The 22114-nt window shown below is 35.8% G+C and overlaps 1 protein-coding gene across 4 annotated transcripts in view; it reads left to right on the plus strand.

Annotated features, from left to right (window-relative positions):
• The window catches only part of TTBK2 (tau tubulin kinase 2), a 99833-nt gene that overhangs the window by 72601 nt on the left and 5118 nt on the right, over positions 1 to 22114 (plus strand). For 3 of the 4 annotated variants that reach the window (XM_075754375.1, XM_075754374.1, XM_075754377.1), the window contains 3 exons: positions 332 to 543; positions 1744 to 2347; positions 7173 to 7421. In XM_075754375.1, coding sequence (XP_075610490.1) covers positions 332 to 543; positions 1744 to 2347; positions 7173 to 7421 — 1065 coding nt within the window. The remainder of the gene's footprint in view (positions 1 to 331; positions 544 to 1743; positions 2348 to 7172; positions 7422 to 22114) is intronic. The other variant, XM_075754376.1, reaches the window with a different exon arrangement.

Raw genomic sequence — 22114 nt, forward strand, 5'->3', positions numbered from 1 at the left:
ACCAAGTGTCAGGTTTCAGACTATTATTAAAGAAAATTTCAGACGTGAGCATGAAATATCAGAGTAAATTTAAGTGTATTACTGGGTTTTTGAGACTCCTGTTCTCAGACTTACCCAGAACTAGTATATTACTAGTATTTTGTCTGTGGTAGGTGTGTGCTGAAGAGCATATCTAAACTACCTTAACTGTGGCTTGAACTTAGGGGCCATTCCAAATACAAATTGGCTTATCACAGGCTTAGAATTTGGATGGTGTTCACCATGTAGTAGCTTGTCTTCCTCTGTTTTGCCACTCTTAGTGTGTTACATTTTTGCTTTACTTTTTGCACAGGCTGCTACAGAGGAAGAAAACAGCCATGGGCCGGTGAATGGAATGCTTAATGCACCGAGTCTTGGTTCTCCAATTCGTGTTCGCTCAGAGACCACTCAGCTAGACAGAGATGTCCCACTGGTGCGAAAGTTACGTTCAATTCACAGCTTTGAACTGGAGAAACGTCTGACATTGGAGTCAAAGCCAGACACTGATAAATTTGTTGAGACCTGGTAACGAAATTCTTTTATTCTTATGCTTAGATCTTTTCAGGATATGTAGTTAAAATACTATCGTCTCTTTCTTCTGTGGTATGAAAACCCAGGAATGGAGCTGCTGAGTTCTGCTTTGCAGGTGTGGCAAAGTATTTGCTATGTTCACAATAATGCTCAATTAATAGATTTCACCACTTGGCAGCTTCCTTGAAAAAAAGATTAGTGGCAGTATACTGTTAAAGTTGGACTTCCACATGTGAGAATTCTTTATTTCAAGACCTGGTGATGTAACCCTGAGGTTTATTACCTTTTTCTTCAGTGGGATGCTCTTGACAGTCAGTATAACTCATTCTAAATAAGAATGATGACATCAGGTGCTCAATAGAGGTAACATGGGATTAGATGACATGAGAAGGACAGTTTACAAGAAGTGGAGTTATGAAGTAAAATTCATAAAGAAATCTACCTGCATGCAGTAAGTTTAGTTATACCCAAAGGTGTTGCACCAGCATAAAAAAATCTTGATAGAAGACAGAGGTCTTAAAGTGGAATTTGAAGGTAGAGAAGAGACAGATGGGTGAGAACAGATTCAATCAATTTGGCTATGTGTGGAAAGAATAAGGGGAGGAGGACAGTGAAATCTGACTGAAAGGCGGAGGCTGAGTATGAGCAGCAGAAGACAGATGAGATGCTGATGGTGGCAAAATCCTTCTAAATACATCATAGGGGGATTAGGAATTTGAATTTGTTTGATGAAGCAAGTTATGCAAAGCATAAATAAGGAATCAATCAAAACAATCAATAACATTCTTCTTGAAAGCATCTACTAACTGCTGCTGGAGACATCTGTTTCTTCTGTTCTGCTTTGAATCTCTGCTTTGTAGCATAAATTAAGTACAGTGGGCATTTGGTGGTAGCCTCACCACTGAGTTGGTATCCACTCACTATTCTCCCTTCTGGTAATTACATTTACAATACAATATGATGCATTACAATTACACGTAAAACGTGCACATTTCTAAGACCATCTGCCCATTTTTACTTGATGTCAGAGTTACTTCTCTCAAATTGTGGATCTTTCAACCATTGTAGATTGTTCTGAAATATGACAACAAATTTTTGTATAAATCTAGTTTTCCTCTACTGAAAAAACTCAAACATAGCTTACATTATTTAATTAATTCTTAACTAATTCAGATATTAACTTCTTTTTTTAAGTTTGGAGAAGATGCAGAAAGATCTGAATGCTGCAGCAGAGACTCCTGTTGCTGCTGTTCCTCCTCTTTCTCAGAAAACACCCATTCCTGCTCCTGTGACTGCCCGCATGGACCATGTTTGGCACTATGATGAAGAATATCTTCCAGATGCTTCAAAGCCTGTGTCAGCTAGTTCTCCAGAACATGTTGATGGTGTTATTAGCAATGGATTTGTAGCTGTCAACTTAAGCTCCTGCAGACAGGAAGTTGATTCTAAGGAATGGGTGATAATAGATAAGGAACGGGACTTGCAGGACTTCAGAACAAACGAGGCTTTGGGGCACAAAATGACTGGAAGTCCCTCAGATGAAGAGCCAGAGGTACTACAAGTTCTAGAGGAGTCCCCTCCTGAAGAGCAGCCCAGACAGGGTGGTTGGGCAGGAAACAGTGTCCAAGCCAAGAACCAAACCTCAGGGGTGGAGTTTGTTCTAGCCATGGAGTGTCATCCTGCTGCTTCCGAACAGCTTACAGATAAATTGGAACTTCTGTCCGGAGCTGCTGGACAGCTTCTTGCAGCCACCCCTACAAGTCCTATGGAAGCTCAAGCAGAAGGAGCACTCACTCCGGTAAGAGAGACGGTTGCTGTTTTATTGAACATCCTTTATTCAGAATTATATGAGGAGATAGTAAGGGAAAAGGCAGTGACTAAAATACAATAGTGTAGCAGAAATTACTAGTATCGTGAAATATGGCATTTGATTATTGAAGAATATATAAAATAGATTTTTTTTAAATATATATATATATAAAAATAATTTAAAAAGAAGCTACTTATGCAGTGATTCCTAATCTGTGACAGATAGACATGCGAATATATATTTATTATAATTTGCATTACATAAACATGAAATTACAATGAATATGTAAAATACTGTGCTACAATGTTTCCTGTGTTTTAGGAAAAGCCTAAATGGCCGAATTAAAGAAACAGAGTTACTTGCTCTCGCCATCATTGATGTCGTGTTTTCTTTTGGAATTCCCTTTGTTCCTTCCTGTTTCTTCTGAAATTTCTAATGGTTCTTATACAAACAGCTTGTTGACTTTTATAAATTGTTGCTACTTCTCACTTCCAAGATAATTCTCTGTTCACGGAAACAGATTGCTTTGCTTCCATTGCATGCTCTTCTTTTTGTGTTTCTCTGTCTTTTCTAAAGAATTCTCATTTGCACAGTTTTTGAACATTTACTTTTTTTCTCTGCTGTCACTGATTCTAAACAAAGATTTCTTTGGCTTTACTTAAGGAGGACGTGAGATTAACGGATAAGTGATTGGAAATCAGCTCCTAGTTTTATTTCTTCCTTTTTCTCAGTAGATCTTGTGTCATCTGTGATATAAAGGACTTTTTTTTTTTTTTTAAGCTCCTTTGAGCCAAGAAACCTGGCTGTACTTCTCCCTCACTTATCACCACTTTTCATGCAAGTTACAGCCAACTCATTAGAAAAAGAAACTTGTCACCAACCATTCATTTATTATAAGGTGTGGAATATCCTTTTTGGTGAAAATGAACTACTCAATGTAATTAACAGTAGAATTTCAAATAAACCTAGGTTCTCATGGAAAATGCAAGATCCTATCTTTCATACAAGATTATATTTAGATATCATACTTTGTGAGTTATGTAGTTTATAGAAGATTCATTTTGCATGATTCAAAATACAGAACTGTGTATAACAGAAGATTTTTGAGATTGAAGTAGAAATATTAGTTGCATGAAAGAATTTTTGATGGATTAGAAACTCGTAAAGTTGAAAAATGAATTTAAATTGCTCAGTTGTTTTCATTTGTTCAATTTTTATATTTTAATGTTAGTTTTAGTAAAACAGACGAGAGAGAGCAACACTTACTCCTGTACACAGTACTAATTATCAGGTGTTTTTATTTTGAAAGCCATTACAAAACAGCTTGTGACTTTGTATGCAAATGCACTATCCCACTTCATACAAACTTGGCTCTTTTGGAGGAAATAGCTATTTTACTTAAAACTGAAAGTAGAGGTCATATAAATATCATGTACTACAGTGCAAATAATAGATAATATCTTTATCTGGAAAGGCAGAAGCTTCTGAGCAGGGAAGCAGAAATAGTTATAAACAAGGTCAATTAATTATAATATGTATTGGAAGAAATACTGGTTGAAGTAGACTCTGGGGTGAGATTGTATTTTAGTTTGGCTTTGCAAGCAGGTAAGGGATACTTGTCATGACCTCAAAAATTGAAATTAATATGGTTTATATTATCCTGGAAAGGCAAGTAGTGCTGTGAGGGCAAGACGAATGGCAGGAAGGAACTTGTTTTGAAGGTGAATCATGTGGAATTGAAAATATAACTGGGAATAAAAACCCTAGAAATTATTTGGCTGATTTAGAAACTTGGAACAGAGTGTGTCTATGCAGTGTGTCTATTCCAACTGTGATGGCAATTTGTGGTAGTCTTTCATCTACTTCAGTAGCCCTTGAAAGCCAAAGTCCAGGGTGATATTTGGGAGTGGAGTTATTCTTTCTGTCCTTCATTGATGGTATTCCACTTCATAAAAGATACTTAAGTATTCCTTGAGGTGGGTACTGGAACCTAGGTGTTCTTATAGGTGAGTGTCCTAGTCACTTCACAGGAGACAGAGAAATTTTATCTAGGTAGCACCTTCCTGACAATGCAAATATTGGGCAAAGGGTCATATTTTACTTTTCTGCTGATTTAATTATGTTGCACAAGTTACTAAGAGCAGGCTTTGATCCAAGAATGTAAGTTTGGGACCATAAATCAAATTACTTAAGTGTTACTAAAAGGGGTTAAAAATCAATGTTGAAATTATAGTAGTATAATAGCTTAATAGAATTTCTGAAACAGTTTACTCATTTCAGACAGTTTGAAACTCTAGGACATGTCAGCATTCACGGTCATTGTGCTTATGAATATACCTCCCGTATGGATTTCTAGTGACCTGCTCCACTATCACATGAATTATGTTCTTTGAGCTTATTCTGATAGGTTTGTTAAACATGCAAGCAATTACTTCAGTGGTGAATGAATAAAATAGTTTTCCTGGTTTATGTATTTTTTTACTTTCCATTTTTACTTTGATTCTTCTTTATTCTTTATTTCTTTCAGGGCTTTATTGCTCACTATTTAAGTAGTAAGTAGTAGCAAGGATGTTTCTGTATGAGAAACTAAAGGTTCATATACTCACCCATAATTTTATTTTCACCTAAAGGAAAGAAATTGCTGGTCTGCAGTCCTTCCATTTGTAGATAAACGTTCTTCCTGAAATTGTGTGTGTACATGGACTTCCTGTAATTGACGATAATATAATTTCTTACCTGTTTCACACAGCATCAGCATTCTAATATGAATGTAAAGTTGTAGCCATTCAGGAAGGAAACCTGAACTCAAAAAATAAGAGGGAAAAATGTGTAAGTTATTGGCTTGGCAATAAGCAAGTTTCAGGCATAAAAAATTACAGCGAATTATGCTATCTATTGTGGAAAAACCCCTGCACTTAAGAGAACTAATATTCATGTTATCACTCATGGTTTTCAAGTTGCACTACAGATTCTGTGTGCTACCAGGAAATACCAGTTTGATCTGGCTCAGTCATGGGCACATGGTCACATTTCTGTTGAACAATTCAGACCATGCTAGGGTATATGCTGAATTTTTGCTTTCAGAGTGGCTTTATATTGACTTTGGCTGCAGGAGGACATACAGTACCTGATATGCTGTAATATTTGCTGGTATGAAGTTAATCTGTCAAAAAAATTTGAATTGCTCTAGGCTTATGGTGAATTTATACTGGAGCAGCGCTTTGCATCATACAGCTCTAGTTTTCTTTTCCTTGATCTGGTACTAAGAGCCTAAAGCTGGACTTGCTGTGCTGTTGAACCATGCCCTCATTAATTTACTGTCTTTGTATTGAATTGCAGCAAACTCCATACAGGGCATGCACAAAACTTTGCAACATATGTTTGTCAAGCAGATATTTCAGCAAAGAAATAATAATGGCGTTGAAGTAATTGAATATGTAACAGCTAGTTCTGTTTTCATCTTCACTTTAAATTAAACAACAGCTTGCTCTGGTCATGCTTGGTTGACAGCCTAATACCATTTATATATATATGCATGCATGGTTATAGAAGACATTTGACTGTGTGATTCTATTTACTTTTATTATTTAGAAATACTGCTGCAATTAGCATTTTGTATATTGCAGTACTATTATGCTTTACCAAAAACCTGCTCCTAAGTTTCCATTTATTTCCGAGTTCTAAGTCATTTCATTTTCATGTACCTTCTATCCTCAGTTGCTGCTTTTATAAGACCCTGGAAGTACTTTTTTTTTTCCAGTTGAGAGACAGCTATGCATTATGGGAACTGAAGCTTTAGGACTGACACAATTGAAAATACCTTTTCCTAGGAAACTGAAATGCTTGATAGGTGTTCTCTGTTTCCAAGGAATTGGAAATACCATGGTAGAAAACAGAAAATCACCTTCATGAAGCTTGCAAAAAGTTTCCATATCTCTACTCTTCATGGTTTTGTCTAAATATACTTGGAACAAAGAATTGCAAACTGTATATAGCATTCTCATTTACCGGTATCTAGATATGTCACCGTCAGATATTTATTCAGCACTGGAAAAGGTCTTGCAAAGAATCAGTTGACTTCAGAGTTGTATGTCAAAGCTATATATTTATTAGAATCATTAATAACCCATTTGAAAATGTCCTTTCTCTAAAATTATTAGTTTGGAACACTTTGACTTCACAGTACCTGTTCTTCCCCCCCCCGCTCTTTTCTAAATGCTTGAGTGATTAGTTCAAGATGAAGCAATTGTTCATGGATTCCCCAGGCCAGTGTATCCTTCTAGTTCAATCCCATATTTGGGAAATTTCATCAAAATTGTTTAGTATTAATCTTACTGCTTAATCCTGTCAGCTACGGTTCTTTAATATACACAGCTATAGCCATAGTTGTACAGTCACATTTGTAAAGCCTGCAATGGGTGTGTATGCTAAAAATAATCTCAGTAAACAGTGCTGTTGCACGAATGTGCTAGGCATTTGCAAGGACCAGTCAACGATCAACTAATTTGTGTACACAATGTCCTTGGAACAGACTGTGATAGTTTATTAAATTTGCCCTAGATTGTTACTGACTGACTGTCTCAGGTAGGAACGAGCTACAGAAAGGATGTTCACTTTTGATTTTGGTACTCGATTTTTTATAAATTGATGGAAAATGTGAAGATTAGACTTAAGATACCTCTTGAATTATCAGCTTTTAGCTTGTGAGGGAGTTGTGAATATGATTTTCTAAGAAAATGCATATAGGCATAAACAAGAATTATTAAAATATTGATTTTTAAACCTTATTTTCTTCCCCGCCATGTTCTCACAGCTCAACTCATCTCATATGCTGCATTTCTCCACTCCAAGAATTTCAAGTCCCATCCTCCGCACCATGAACCCTATAGCCTATCTATCCATCCACTCGGACCCTCTGAAAGAGGCTGGTTTACCAAGGAGTCAATCAGCTGAGAGCCACTCCTCTTCCTCCCGCTCAACTGGTCGTAGGCAGCTTCCTGTCATTCCCTGTGGCAACAAGTTCCCCCCTGTCATTCGCATCTCAAAAGCACAACTTCAGCAGGTGAATAAGCCTTGTCTTCATAAAAGTGACTGCATTATAGCAGTCATCTGCAAAGTTTAACATTTTCAGTTGCTCTGCACAGTCCGGTAGTAGGCATATGCTAGTCATACTGCTATACACAACAGCCTAAAAAATATTTTGAAAGATCCAGTTAGGGAGTAAGAATGGATCTTGTTCAGGAATAGAGTTAGGAATACTCTATGAGGAAGATATATTGTCCTACTTGGAAGAGGTAAAATTAGATGAATATTTAAAGAGCTGTTATTCAGGTTATGATCTGAAGCAGCAAGCATCTCTGGATGTTCTGGAAGATATATGCACTTCCTCAGAGGGATTTTCTCTTGAAAAAGGTAGGATTATAAAATCTAGAAAACAGATTTTTGCTTCTTTCAAAACTAAGATTAAAATATCTCTTTTTCTTCATGTGTTCCCATAATCAGTGCCAGGTGGATTTTGAATTGGGAACGCATATTAAAATGTGGATTACCTTAAATGATATTAATGTGATGGCAAAAAGGATCTAGAGATAGTCAAATTGCTACTTTGGGAATGAACAAATAATGAATTGTTCTACTGCTTGCAGTATACAAAGCAAAAATGAGAATTATCAGGGGTCATACCTAATGGAAGATGTCACTAGAGAAAGGGGACTTTTCGTAGTTTTGTATTCCCAGTTTCATTTCAATATGAAAAAGATGAAGGCTTAGAATCATAATTGAAGTTTACCATAATTTGTGTATGATTCACAAAAATGTTGAGATTTGCTAAGCAGCATGAGCTTGAATTGACTGGTAAAGCAGTATGACATAGCATTAATGCGTAAGACCGTAGCATATCATCATCATTTTACCATTAATATTTCATTTGGATTATATTTTCTGTTGCCTTTTATTTCCAATGTAATTGTCAGTATAAATATTTCTATGTGAAAGACTTTTTTTTTTTTCAGTGAAGCATGCACAGGAGTATTGATATTAAAAGTAATCCATCAACATTAGCTACTTTCAAACTTCCATAGGATCAGTGGTGAGTGATAATAAGACAAACAAAGTAGCTAGTGTCCTTATGTCAGCGTTTTGTCTGCTAATTCAAAAAGCAGTGTTTTCTTCCTGCGACTCCTAGCTGCTTTTTATCTGAATATAAAAAAAAAAGTTCTGCCCTCAATATATAGAAACAAACAAACAGTAGCTCCCAGATCTTCATTATTGTGAACTTGATGGGATACCAAAATATCACATTCTTCATGATGACTGACATATTGACTAGGGAAAAGGACTAGAGAGAAATTAACTCATTAAAAGTTAATCTTCAGTATTTTTCGGGTTTAGTTTGTGTCCCAGGATGCAAAATGGCCTAATTTTTTTTGCATGTATATCTATGATTTAAATTTTCCAATCAGGATGTATTGCAGGTATAATTAGCAAACTGGTCACAATACTCGGAGAAAGTAGGTTGGAACAGAGGGTCTTCTCTGGCTTCCTTAGTACCCAACAAATGAATACAGCTGCAATGTTAATAGGGGCTGCAAAGTGATACACTTCCTTGTCATGTGAAAAAGAATTGATATTGTGCCACGTGCTGCTACTGAGTGGAGTGAGGATTATATGTAGCATTCTCAGCCTCTTCTTTCTTTTTACCCGGTAAGTCCATGCCTGCTGTGTTCCTTTTCAAGTGGTGCTTTTGAAAGTCCTGACTCTGTTGAGAATTTAACTTCCAGTTTTTCATTTGCTATGGGAACTACAAGCACGTGATTCTTCACTTCATTCCAACAACGAAGGCCTTGTATTTTATGGCTCACTGAAGAACTGAAATACTTTTGCAAGTTCTTCTCTTTTCTACAGTGCAGTAATGTTAGGTACTTAGCAAGTTAGAAGTTCCGGCAGCATGGAAGATGAATATGCATGTTAATAACCTAAAGCTTTTCTCCAGTTAAATATTAAAAAGAATTTAATGTCATTCTATATTATCTGTATAAATATTTGGTACTGAATATATTTTAGTGTATTTCCTGCTGTTTGCAATTTGGTTCAGCATTCATAACTAATGAATTGCAGAGGTCAGGGATCTGTGCTGTTGAATATAGTTTCATGTATTAAAAAAATGAAAAAATATGCATTTGTTCCTGAAATCAAGCAAAGGGATTTTCTTTCTTGATTGTTGATGAGTGAAGGTTTAGGAAGTGTAACCCACCTTCCTTTAGCTTGATGTCAGATAGAGGAGGTCATGAAATTTCTGTATATTCTCTACTCTGTAGTGCAGAGAGGGTATAGGATATAGGTCTACTTTTATTTGTTCAGTAAAGAGAACTCCTCTCTTGTCATGCGTATATTATGGAAGAGAATTGGAGTATTTTGCTTCAACTCTAGTTATTCAACTTGCAGCATAAAGAAAGAGTCTGGCAGCATTAGAGCTGACAAAACCCAGAAAGAATTCTTGACTGTACTTGAATCTGAAGAGTGGGGCTAGAGTGCTACAAGCATCCTTTTCCTCTATAGAATGGACAAATTGTACAGCAAATCCTCTTGAAACATAACCTTTTTCTTTCTTTCTGTGAATTTTTCAGCCAGATAAATTCTCTGAACTCTGCTTATTAGAGGACTGTATAGAGTGTTGTGTGAGGTCAGTGGAAAAGATGATGTGAGTGCAGCAACTACTGGCCAGGGCTGTGTTGAAGAGATTGCTTAGGTAGATGTTGTGCTACTGCATAACTGTGTCTTGAGAAATAATCAAAATCGGTGGCCTTAGTTTTTGATCTCTATTGTTTCTCAGCTCTAGTTTTTCAATAAGAGAGTGAACACCTCTTCTAGCCACAGCAACCATCTAGAATACTTCTGAACTGGCTGCTGTACAATAAGATTCAGCCCTTAACAAAGGTGGATTCCAGTTTTGTGTGTCATTCTGGCATATTTTCATTTTTTGATATGCTTAATGAGACATGTACAAGGGGGCTAATTTTAATTTAATGATTTTGTCGTTATTCATTATGTTAGGGAAGGATAATCCGTGTCTCTCAGGTTAAGCAATCGGAATTAGTTGGCACTTATACCAATATTTTGTCTTATATTTTAATTTTCTCAAATTTCTACCTTACTGGAACCTTTAAAAAATTATTTTATATTATTAGTTACAAAATTCTCTGAAATCTTCCCACACAAGATACTATGGAAATGCAAGCCATCATATTCATATTCATATCCAAGATGAGAAATAATATACTGATCTGAGTTGAAAAATTTACCTTAATTTTTAAGCATCTCACTGGAATTCAGGGACCTATGGAAGAATAAGGTAAGACTTCTTGACATGTTCAAGGGGTATTTAGAGAAAGAATGCATATCCCATATAATTGTCATTTTATTTTGGATGGTTTAGGTTTATGAGCCAGGAGTGCACGTAAATGTTGTAAATTTTGACATTTATTGTGAACTAATTTTGGCAGGTTTCACTAGTCTGCAATAGCAAGAGATGAACATTTACATTGGTTTTCATATTCAACAATCCCTTTTAGAACCACAAATAAACAAAAACCCCACAGGCTCCTCTCTTCTTACAGTGTTCTTTTAAAATTATTTTTAATTTGTCAGTGGCATTAACTTGAAGTTGTCATGTGCATTAGGATTGCCTTAGTATTCAGCTAGTTAAAACTCTGGTTTAATATTGTACCTATCCATTAAAAATGTCAGGAATGGATATATTTGTCCAAAATCCTCTTTAGAATTTCAGTTTGAAGACATGGTATGTTATCCACTAGATGTGTCCTGGAAGGAGAAGAGGGAAAAGCTTTTCTCTGTCCAGCGAGTGTGTTTTTCTACTGCCACCATGGTTAAAGTTGGCTGTAGCAAAAAGGCTTCGAATTTCAGGGTTTACAAAATTGTTGTGCCCCCCTCTTCCCTATCCTGATGGAAACTGTATTGAGTCAGCATGAAGTTTAACTTAGATTTTTCCCAAGAAAATACTGTTTACAAATGCTAAAAAAACCCCTGCTAATACTGTTTACAACATTGGGTTAAATCAAGGTAGAAATTTCAAGGAGTTAGTCCGACTCATAGCTACCGGAACTGCTTCATACACAGTAGATTTGATTTTGTTAAGTAGGGAAAAAGGGCAGAAGTTATATCATCTTGTTCATGACAGGGTAACTGTTAATATTTGTTAATTTTTTAGTAAATTTTAGCCTGAAAATTAAGTTGCTGTGATGTTACAGCCTTCACTCATCATCAGTGAAAGTTAAGTGTTTGATAATGCTTATGACAAGATTCAAAGGCAAGCTGAGATGCAGAATTCCTACTGTTTGCAGTTGTTACTGTTAGGTTCTTGGAAGGCAATCGACATATGATCGCTGCTACAGCATCATTATTTTCTTCATTAGTAAGTTTCCCCTGACTATGTAGATTTTTCATACAAAACACATAGGATGAGGAATATCAGGAAGCAGTATTTTAGAAGAAACAAGAGGGTGACTGGAAGATGCACATAAGCTCACAGGTTGCTCCCATTCTTTTAAGCAACTGGATTTTATATTGATAATGATGTTTCATGAACAATTTTCATTTACACAATCTAATGCAAACATAAGTTTTGATTGTTGCTTTTAACCAAGTGGCAGAGGCAATTTTTTGATACGTAGAAGTCTAAATGCTGCCTCCAGGGCTTAGTGGGGTCTCTTGTCTGAAAGAGAAATTCTTCAGGTGTGCTTTTTTCACGTCTGCCATCACTGTAAAGAAGAATTAAAAATTACAGCATGTTAAGTTAGCTGTTCTTTTGATGGAACCTTTCCAGGTTGTAAATTAAGGAATTAACAGTTGAGGACAAGCAGTCAGCATGAATGTCTTAATTTTTTTCAAATAGTGTGTTGCCTGTAGAGAACACATCCATTTTTAGTGACAGAACCCTCTTGGCCATTCTCCTTCTGCAGGTTTCTCTATCAGAAATGGCAGAAGAGTCATAGTGAAGGTCAGAACAATAAATTAGCCTTGGTAATAGCATCCACATACACTGATCTTGTAGGGGAAAAACCTATAAAAAGTTATTAATAATTTTAAATATTGGTGGTTTTTGGAATCCACAGTACCTCTAAGATTCCCAAAATTCATAACCACATGGTTCATCTATTCTTGTCTGTCCTTGAAATAGTCCATATTTTTCTTTATTTTTTTCAAATGCCAGTCTTATCCCAAACATACATGATTTAGTACATTTTTCTAGCATCATAATTTCATTAGCATAGAATAAGTAAAGATGTTTCAGGAAAGCTAAATGGTCTGTGGGATTTCTCATGAAGAGCTGATCAACTCTGGTGTCAGCAATTGTTTCTATGACAATTTGAACAGTAATCTTCTTGAAATAAATAGGTAGTTATACTTCAGAGCATAATGCCCAAGAACTAATGATTATTTCTCATGTAATTAAGGTATATTTGATCTAATTAATATAATAAATATTTTTATATAATTGCAGATATAATCGATAATATCATCCATAAGATAATCTTTAATTAAGATATATTTCTCTCTTAAAGTATGTTGTGTGCTATCATTAAAATTGCAAATGATACTAGTCCAACTAGAATTACAGGGGAAAAAATTCCTTATTTGGAGTTTGTGAATATATCAGCTTCTTAGCATTTTCTCCTGGTTAGATAGATCTGTCATATGGAAGGAAGAAAGAACCCTTTAAAATAGGGAAACTGCTAAAACTAGGACAAGTGCTAAGTGGAGGTCTCTAATATTTCTAAGCTGCCACTATGTAAGTTTGCAAACTGGTTCAGTATTAAAATTTCTAGTATTTGGCAATTCTACACTATTGCTCTACATGACCTACAGATTACTTATTACTTACCTACAAATGTGTAGCTGCTTTGACTGCTTTCAGGCAGCTTCTAAACACAGAACGCGATATATGTAGAGAGCTCACAAACTGGCTAACTGACGCTGCCTTATTGGTATATTTAATCTTAATAATACCAGGCTACCAACCAGAACAGAATCAGAATAAACTGATAGTGCCCTTGTAAGTATTTTTAAGGAGCTTAAATACCCAGCTGGCAATGTGTATTATACTGTAGATCACTTGAGTGCTTGAATGGGATCAGCTGTGTTGTAAGTACTTCATGGAGATGTGCTTTACATTTATCACTACTCCTGTTCACAAAGGCAAAACTATGTAACGTAACAGGCTGCCAAAAGTTTTAGATACTTTGTTTTTAAAAGATAAGATGGATTCGAATAGCATCTTTGTGTCTGCAAACTTTGGGGCTATAAAACCTTGTGTCAGAAGAGAGAGTATATAAAAAAAACATTGTAAGAAAAGAGAAAGACCCTTAGTATAGATAATACTCCTATCTCTAGGTCTGTCGTCTTTAAAGGATATCTATTAAGCATGCTTATAAGCAAAGTGAAAGCAGGTAGTTCTTTATGTGAATTACAACTACTGTTGGTGGTAGCACACTGTGGGTATTAGAAAACCCATAATGCTTTCAAGCAGATCCTGACAATTCTGAGGAGAGAGCTCAAGAAAATTTTAATCTGGATTTCAAGTTTGAAATAGAAATTTTATTTGTACAGTAATTTTAATCCTGCTAAAATTAGAATTTGTAGTAAAATTATACTTGCATGGTTTCATCAGTTCTTCCGGTATGATTGATTCGTCCATGGAAATTTTAGTGTTCACAGATTCTCTCCCTTGCAAGTATAACACAAATGTGGGCATCATGTGCTAATGTAGTGCCAATCTTATAACTGAATAGAACTGGGTTTAATTTATTACAACATATAGATGAGTAGATTCACTGTCTGACTGGAGGATCAGAAGTCAGGAAGACTCCTAATTTTGGTTTGGTTTGGGTTTTTTTAATGTGTTGTTGGAGCTTTTTCTTAAAGCATTGCTGTTTGAATATGAAAGATACTTTTACCTTTACAAAAAAATCAAAAATATAGTGTAAATAGCAAAACTGAAGCATAAGTATAGGACAGCAGTAACCTAGAATTAGACAGTGGCTCATAGGACTCGGATACAAACAAAACAAATGGACATATTTGAAATCTGCACATGGGTATTAAGGCAGATCTTATGTATGAATTACCTGATACTTTGTGATGACCCTTTATTGGAATTGATATAGTGGAGAGGAATATTCAGAATTAATCTAAACATTAGTAGCCAGACCCCACTGCTATTACACATAAAAGCAGTTTTTATGTGACTGAGAGTCTCTGTGTATGTCTCTTTTTCATAACAAAGAAAGACTATTTACTTGGATTGAACTTGGGTTTAGAATAGAACATTTCAAGTGAATTCTTCAGAGAAGATACTGTGTTTAAAAAAAGAAGTACTGGTCCTTAATAACAAGGTTTAATGTGGCTTTGAGATTTCAGGGGTTTTCTGAGGAAGCCTATGTTTTTATTGTTTCTGAAAACTGCAGGTATTCTCTCTGTAGGGACAGATATTAATATAGAGCTTAGCTACAAAAAGATCATTCAAAAGTAGTAAAAATTGTTTCTAAAGTAAGAAAATATATACGAATATATTTCTTACAGCTAGCTGTGGAAACAAAGCGAGGTTTGCTTAAAGATGCTTACATCATTATTAGCTTTGATAATAATGGTGGTGAAAATATTTTAACTGCATTTTATATACCAAAAGTGGTTGCACCTTAATTAAAAAATAAATGTCACTGCGTACTTAGTGTCCTCTGTTAGAGGAGGAACCTTCTAATTTGTAGTGGTTTATTTTGCTTCTTAATTGAGTGCCTAAGTAAACTTGAGCAGCAGCGTCCCTAAGTATACTTGAACATAACCTCCCATGGAGAACTAATTAACATCCTCTTGAAGATTATTAGATGTTTTATAAAACCTAGATTTAGAAATGCTGAATATATTCTTCTACTTAGTATGGTATGAACTCACTGGCTTTGTTACTAAACCCACAGTCCTCATGGAATGAGCAGTTTCCAACTTCCCAGAGGAAAAAGTCCCCAAGTCACCAAGCTTCTGAAAATAGTTCTTAACCTCTAGATCTTTTGTGACTTTAGATAATAACCATGGTACGGTAGGAATTCAGTTTCTGTAAAGAAGGAAATAATAGCATGAGATGGGAAGGTGAAATAGGCCTCAGCTGCCATCTTTTCACATCCCTGAACTGTGCATTAAGGCAAGTTCATGGGTTCTTTGTTAGAAAAAGACTTTCTCTGTGGAACTCAAGAAAAATATTACAATACCGGCTCATTTCTAATAGGAGTATACGACTGGAGGATTGTGTGAGTGTTCTGAAGTAATAGTCTGTCAGTGCCGCTGCTTCGCAGTTCTCCAACAATATAAGTAAATTTCAAGAATATTCTTCAATGGGTTTATGTGTTATATAGAAGAGTTTTCAAATTAAATGAGTACTTGTTTTAGCCACGTTACCAAACTAATTAGTCACTTATTATAATGGCAGTCATTCTCTAAAAGCAATTGATGATACTACTTTTAGAGCAATCAATATTTGCCCTATTGGATGTTTGTGGGTATGGGGTTTTGTTAGAACAAAAAAAAAAAAAATAATCTTCCTTTACCTGGTAAAGTGGCAAAGGAATAACTGAAAAAGGAAGATATTTAATGAATACTGAAATTAAGCCATGATTAATAAGCCTTAAAGAAAGACTTTACACACAGATCTATATGTTCTTTATCCTCAAAAGACGTCTATCATATTAGAGAATATGAAAACACAGTTGTCTTGTACATTCACTGCTCTGCATCTGTATTTCATCTTCTTCCCATTCATTGCAACCTCCATATAAATCAATGCAAAAATTAGAATTTGAATTAGTAGAATTGTAGAAAGAATATGTCTAAGAGGTGCGGAAAGTAACATGCTCCTCTTTTCAGCTAGATGTAAGTAAGCCTTCATATGTAACTTCCCTTTAGTTTAGGATTAGGTCCTGTCATGTGTGAATTTTTAACAACAGAAGGCAGTATCCTGGGGACCACCAGTTCCTACAAATGCCTGCGATGCTTGCAGTACCATACATATGGGACTGTTGAAAGGGATTCAGTATCAAAACTTATAATCATCTCTGGTCTTCTGTTCTGTAACACCATGAATTACAGCCATATATTTCTCCTGTTTATCCCCATATTAGTCTATCGGTAGAAATAGCCAATGTAGTTTAGCAAATCTGTAATTAATTATATTTAACTTATTTCCTGCTGTGAATTTAATCTGGGAAGGGAATGTAAGGGATATAGAGGATTAGACTCTAAAAGGTCAGTAGGAATGATAGTAGTAGGTAGGGAGGATTCTGAAAAGTAAGAGGGCTGTTCTGAACAGTAAGCTAGGTGAGTTGTCTACAGAGAAGTAAGCATAGCAGTGGTTTATTCACATGAGAATTAAACTAGCAGTAAATTACAGGACAGTGCACTAACATAGTCTTTATGCTTTCATACAAACTGCAGTTCAAATTCCTTTGCAGAGGCATGTAGTTGTGCAAGGAAATAAAATTAGGGGCCATAAGTAAAGAAAAACTCATGAAGTCATAGGAAGCTGGTGAACTGGAATGATTCAGGTGGTTTGGTGTTGCAGAAGTTGCAGATTTATACTAACGGTCATATTCCTGGTAGGCGATAGAGCTAACGATAGATGAAAAAGAGAAGGAGGGAAAAGAGGAAAGATACATGAGGCTTGTTCTCATAGATACACAAGCTTTACCAAGGTAGGAAAGAAGTTCTGAAGAGTAAGCTGATTAGGTAAAATGTCTTCAGAATGCCAAGTAATATGATAATGGCTTATTAATGTGAGAAGTTACAAATAATGATGGGATCTGTACACCATGCTTCTAAGAGGCCCAAAGTCCTGACAGCACTTGACATGCTTGCAGAAGTAGCAGACAGCATGAATGGAGGGAAGAAGCTATATTGCTGAGAGGTCAGATGTTTACCTGCTGGTATTGTACAATAATCCATATTCACACCTTTAGATCTTTCAGACTTAGCAACTTTGCAGACCAAAACTCAATATTTCACTCCTCTGCAATTTGCTGTATATGTTCACAGAGAATTTAATCCAAGCATATCACTTGCTATTGCAGCCTGTCAAAGGTTTAAAGGGAGGAAAGTTTGTCAGATGTCATAAAGAATGTCCAAGAGATATTTATGTTGTTGTTGATGTTTTGGTTTTTTTCCTTCTTTAACATCCCACTCACCATCTTGTAAAGTTTCTTGAAGACAATGCAGTCAAATTTCTTGTCTCGGTCAAGTGCTAATTTGAGAAATCAGAAAGGAATTAAGAAATTATTTAGGGAAGGCCAAAGGATTCAAGATCATGGTGGTAATAATTGCATTCAGATATTTCAGAGTGAAAGGAGAACCTCAAATTCATTGTTCCATATATTGTCTCAGCCATTTTCAGTAAGCTGCTGAATCGCATAACTTCTATTGAAGTATGGGAATTTTGGTAATCAGGTAGATAGTGTTATAAACTGATTACCACAGTCAGCTGAGAGGCAGGATTTAAAATTCTATTCCCCACTTTTTTCTTAGATGAATTGCCCATGTCACATTGTAATCTTTGTTCTTCAGGTTCAGCGCTTTACAAAATTGGCATGATTAGCCATAGAAATTTCATAGAATAAAATTTTAATTAGTGGCAGAAGAAAAGAAAGTATGAGGATTATTTATGATTATGATCTTTTTTTGTAAAATTTTACATATTAGGCCATGTATTATTTGTTTTGTAACTAGATATGTATTGAACAACCTTGAGACTTCTGTCTCCCTGAATTAGACTTAATGATAATTTAAATTGGTGTATTTTGCATGTCTCAGGATCAGCCCTCCTCAGACTCCTTGATTATGACTTCTGTCTGGCAAAGTTTCACAAACAAGAGAGCAAGAAGACTATTTATGAGATAATTAAGGCTATCTGATGAGATATATATATATATTTAAAATTGTTTTAAGGGATTCAAAACTTTCTCTGGTCTTTTTACTTAGAATCCTGCATAGTGTGAATCATAAAGTTATGTGTGGTGGGCACGTAACTTCTTCTTCAATAATTGACTATTACATCCAAGTTCTTCCAAATGAAACCATGTGTATCCCTGCCCATGGCAGAAGGGTTGGAACCAGATGGTCTTTAAGGTCCCTTCCAACCCAAACCATTCTATGATTCTGTAATTTAACAGGGTTCAGTTCTATACAAGTTCTCATACACATTCCCAGATTTTTTTAAAAATTGGCCTTGCTCTTTGGTTTTTCTTTTAAAGCTGCACCTGAAGTTGTAGCAACCCGTGTGTGAAAGGCACTTCTGCATTTAATTTTCTTGCACATGTAGGTGAAATGTCAAGCCCAATGAGGATATAATTTAATTCTTCTGCTTTGAGAAGACTAATAAGAGGTTATGGACTGAGAAAACAAACTTTTGTTTGTTAGTGAACACATATCGAGAAAGTGATATATATGTGTTCAAAAGGCCATTTCTGAAACTGTGAGCTACTCAGTAGTGCTCTTTGATGGTACTCAGTCATCCAGTATTCTTTTCTTTCCTCCACTTGTTCAATGTTTTTCTTTCATAAATAGTTCCTGCCTGTTCTATTGTAGGTTGTTCAACAAGCTTACTCTTCTATTTCTTGGGTGTGTAAGGGTTGAATCTGGGTTGGCCAAGATGGGCCTGAAAGACTAGGAAATTCTGTCTCCAGATGTGGCAAAGGATGTGAACTCTGTTGAAAAATGTAAGTAAATTTCAGATCAGAGCTGGTTTCACCTAACAAGGAATTGACATGAGAGAGGTGTCACAAGGAAAAGAGTTACCAGGTAAACATATTTGAGCAAAGGAGGATTTAAATGCAATTGCAGCCCTTCTGGAAACGTACCAAGAAGATTCCTAAAAGCAAGTAACTAAGGTTGTCTCCCTCTGAAAATTGAGAGGACACCGGAACTATTCCATTCTAAGGGAAGCCATCCTTCTTCAGATATGTGGAAGACAACTCTGTTTTTTTGTTTTCTGGGCCATTTGAATTGGCAACCAGACTAGCTCATCGAGTGAAATGTTTGGAAAAGGAAATATTTAACCACATTTCCTTATTTGGAGATGCTGTCTGCAGCCCTGGAGAACAACGTGTTAAAACAAGCTGGAGACAGAGCTGAGTGGACAGCATATGCCCAAGTGATCTCTCCAAAATCTGAACCTGCTATTCCAAGGACAATATTGCAGTAAAATTTCCTGAACTCAGTTTTACCCAGCTTACAGTTGAGACTTTGTAAGAGATCTGAAGATTTTTTTGTGTGTGACAGGCCAAAATATGTTCTTCTGTTATATGAAAGCAAGTCCTTCAATGTGTGATACCTGGAGATGTGTTGCCTCAGATAAACTTCCTAGAGATGTATGGAAACCTATGGAATAGCTGCCCTATTTCGTAGACCTTTTTTCTTAATTTTTTCTCGACTTTCCTCACTTTTTTTTCTGTGCAGAGTTCTTGTTAAACTATTTTCGTTTAATGCTCAAGATTTAGTCACTAACTGACCTAATCACGGAAAGGTGCTTTTTAAAAAAAATTCTCCTTCCTCTGATCTTTCTGTAGCTAAACTGATGTGCTTGGATTCTCTCACAAGAAAGCTTTTGGAGTAAGAAAGACTTCCCTAACTCCAAAGGGAAGTAGTGTTTCTTTCAGAGGAGAGAACCCAGACTTGAGAGTAAGAGGAGATGAGGAGGACTGTTTGGCTGAAACTAAGTAACTTCACTTTGTTTCTCAATATACCGTTTTAATTCAGCAAACACAAAGGGACTGTATTGGCCCAAACTGGAAAACAAATTATCAGGGAGACAAAAAGTAGCCTCTTGCTGCAGGTCTGAATGGGTTTTTGTTTGGGTTGGGTTGTTTTTTGGTTTTTTCTCATATTTCAATAAATCTCAACTGGGGGAAGATGCTACAGACAGCTTAGGTCTACTTGGGAAAACGAGATCAATTATCTTACATTTCTCTTTTTTCCCTCCAGTGAAAAATACCGCTTTCTGTAGCCTAACAGCTAATCCTACATATAAAACTAAGAAAATATTTTTCTCCAAATTTTATTCCAAATTTCTCAAAAATATGATTCCATATTTTTAGGTTAAAGTCCAAAAACTGCATTAGGTAAATTAGAAAGGTTCAGAATACATTTTATAGTATAGAAATAATTTCCTTAATGTAAATAATTGTCCTCTCTTTAATTCAGCTTTATGCCTGTGATTTATGTTTCATGTTTTGTTGTAGTGAACTGTTTATAGTATCAGTTGAATGTTTGTGTTTCATGGAGGTAAATGTGCAGCCATAATGATGGAAATTTTGTTATACAGGACTATGAAGAAAATGCAAAAAAAACCATAAAAAAATGAAAGAAATCAGCAAGAATTTCAATGAAGCTATTATACTCTCATGGGAAATCTGAGTAGATCTCCTTCACTGTTGGTTCCCATTTCTTACTTTGGAACGTTGTTCTGTATGTGTAAAGTTTGAGTACACTGTATAAATTGTTACGGGTCCTGACAGATGAGCTTGGTTTCTACCACCTGGTAGTACCAATGTACTAGCTCTCGCAAAAGCCCATTAAGCTCAGCAGCCTGTATAATTTCTGCAACAAGGTCAAGTGAAATCTGTCTTGTAACATAGCAGAATCCTGGCAACACTGGAAATAGGCTACCACTAGGTGTCTTTTCTACCATCAGTACATCAAGAAAGTCTTTATGTCCAAACCCAGACTCCAGTCTTACACTCTTTGTTGAGTTTTACAAACTCAAACTGTGTCAGATTTGTGAGGCTAAAGAATACAAGGAAGAAAGGAGCTGAAGTCTCTGTCCATGTAGAGGAAGATGTAAGGGTAGCCCTTTGATTTTATCTTTTTTTTTTTTTTTTTTTTTTTACTGTTTATACCAAATGACTCAATCCAGTATGTATAAACCAGAATCTAGGACTTCATTTCACATGAAAGTGTGTTCCTCCCTGGCCATAGAGGTAAAAATTCCTCTCACTTTTGTGTGTGCTCTCTCACCCCTTTGACCTCATGACTCTTGCATTTCTATCTGTACAGTGGCCTGACTTCAATGGGGAACGTGAGAAGCAACCTCATTCTGGTTTTGTCCATACCTGATGGGAACTGGGGGAAGTGGGCTTATGTCCCTCAGGTGGGGAGAGACATGAATGCAGGTTTCCCATGTCCTGGACATAGGCTCTAACAATTAAGCTATGTACTAGAAGCAGCGCTCTTCATAACCGACTGTTACAGTTTCAAAGGGATTCTGACTCAATACTATATATAGGTTTTAGGGGTACTTTAAGCGTATCTATTGGATTAGACCCTGTTAGGGGATTTAGATGTGTGAATATTTAATTTGTGAATCTCTTAATGACCTTAGGTAAGGAGATGTCCCAACCAGGTTGCTTAGTTAAAACTAGGTATAAGTTTCTGTAAAGAAGGTAATAGCTAAAATTTGGGTACTCAAGAAAGTTTTTCTGGACAAAAATATAGCTATTATGGGTATGGATGTATTTATTTACCTAAATAAAGTTTTTTATTAATTGTTTTGTTAACAAAATATCTAAATTCTACCTAAATTGAAATTTAAGTCCATTCCTGAATCTGGACCTCACTGTGTTCTTTGTCTTCTGTACTTGTCTAAAAATATTGTTGTGTACTTGTTAAAGATTTTACGTTTACATACAACTTATTCTAAGAGTATTC

Source organism: Balearica regulorum, chromosome 5 (genome assembly GCF_011004875.1).
Source record: "Balearica regulorum gibbericeps isolate bBalReg1 chromosome 5, bBalReg1.pri, whole genome shotgun sequence".
In the NCBI taxonomy this organism is placed as follows: domain Eukaryota; kingdom Metazoa; phylum Chordata; class Aves; order Gruiformes; family Gruidae; genus Balearica; species Balearica regulorum.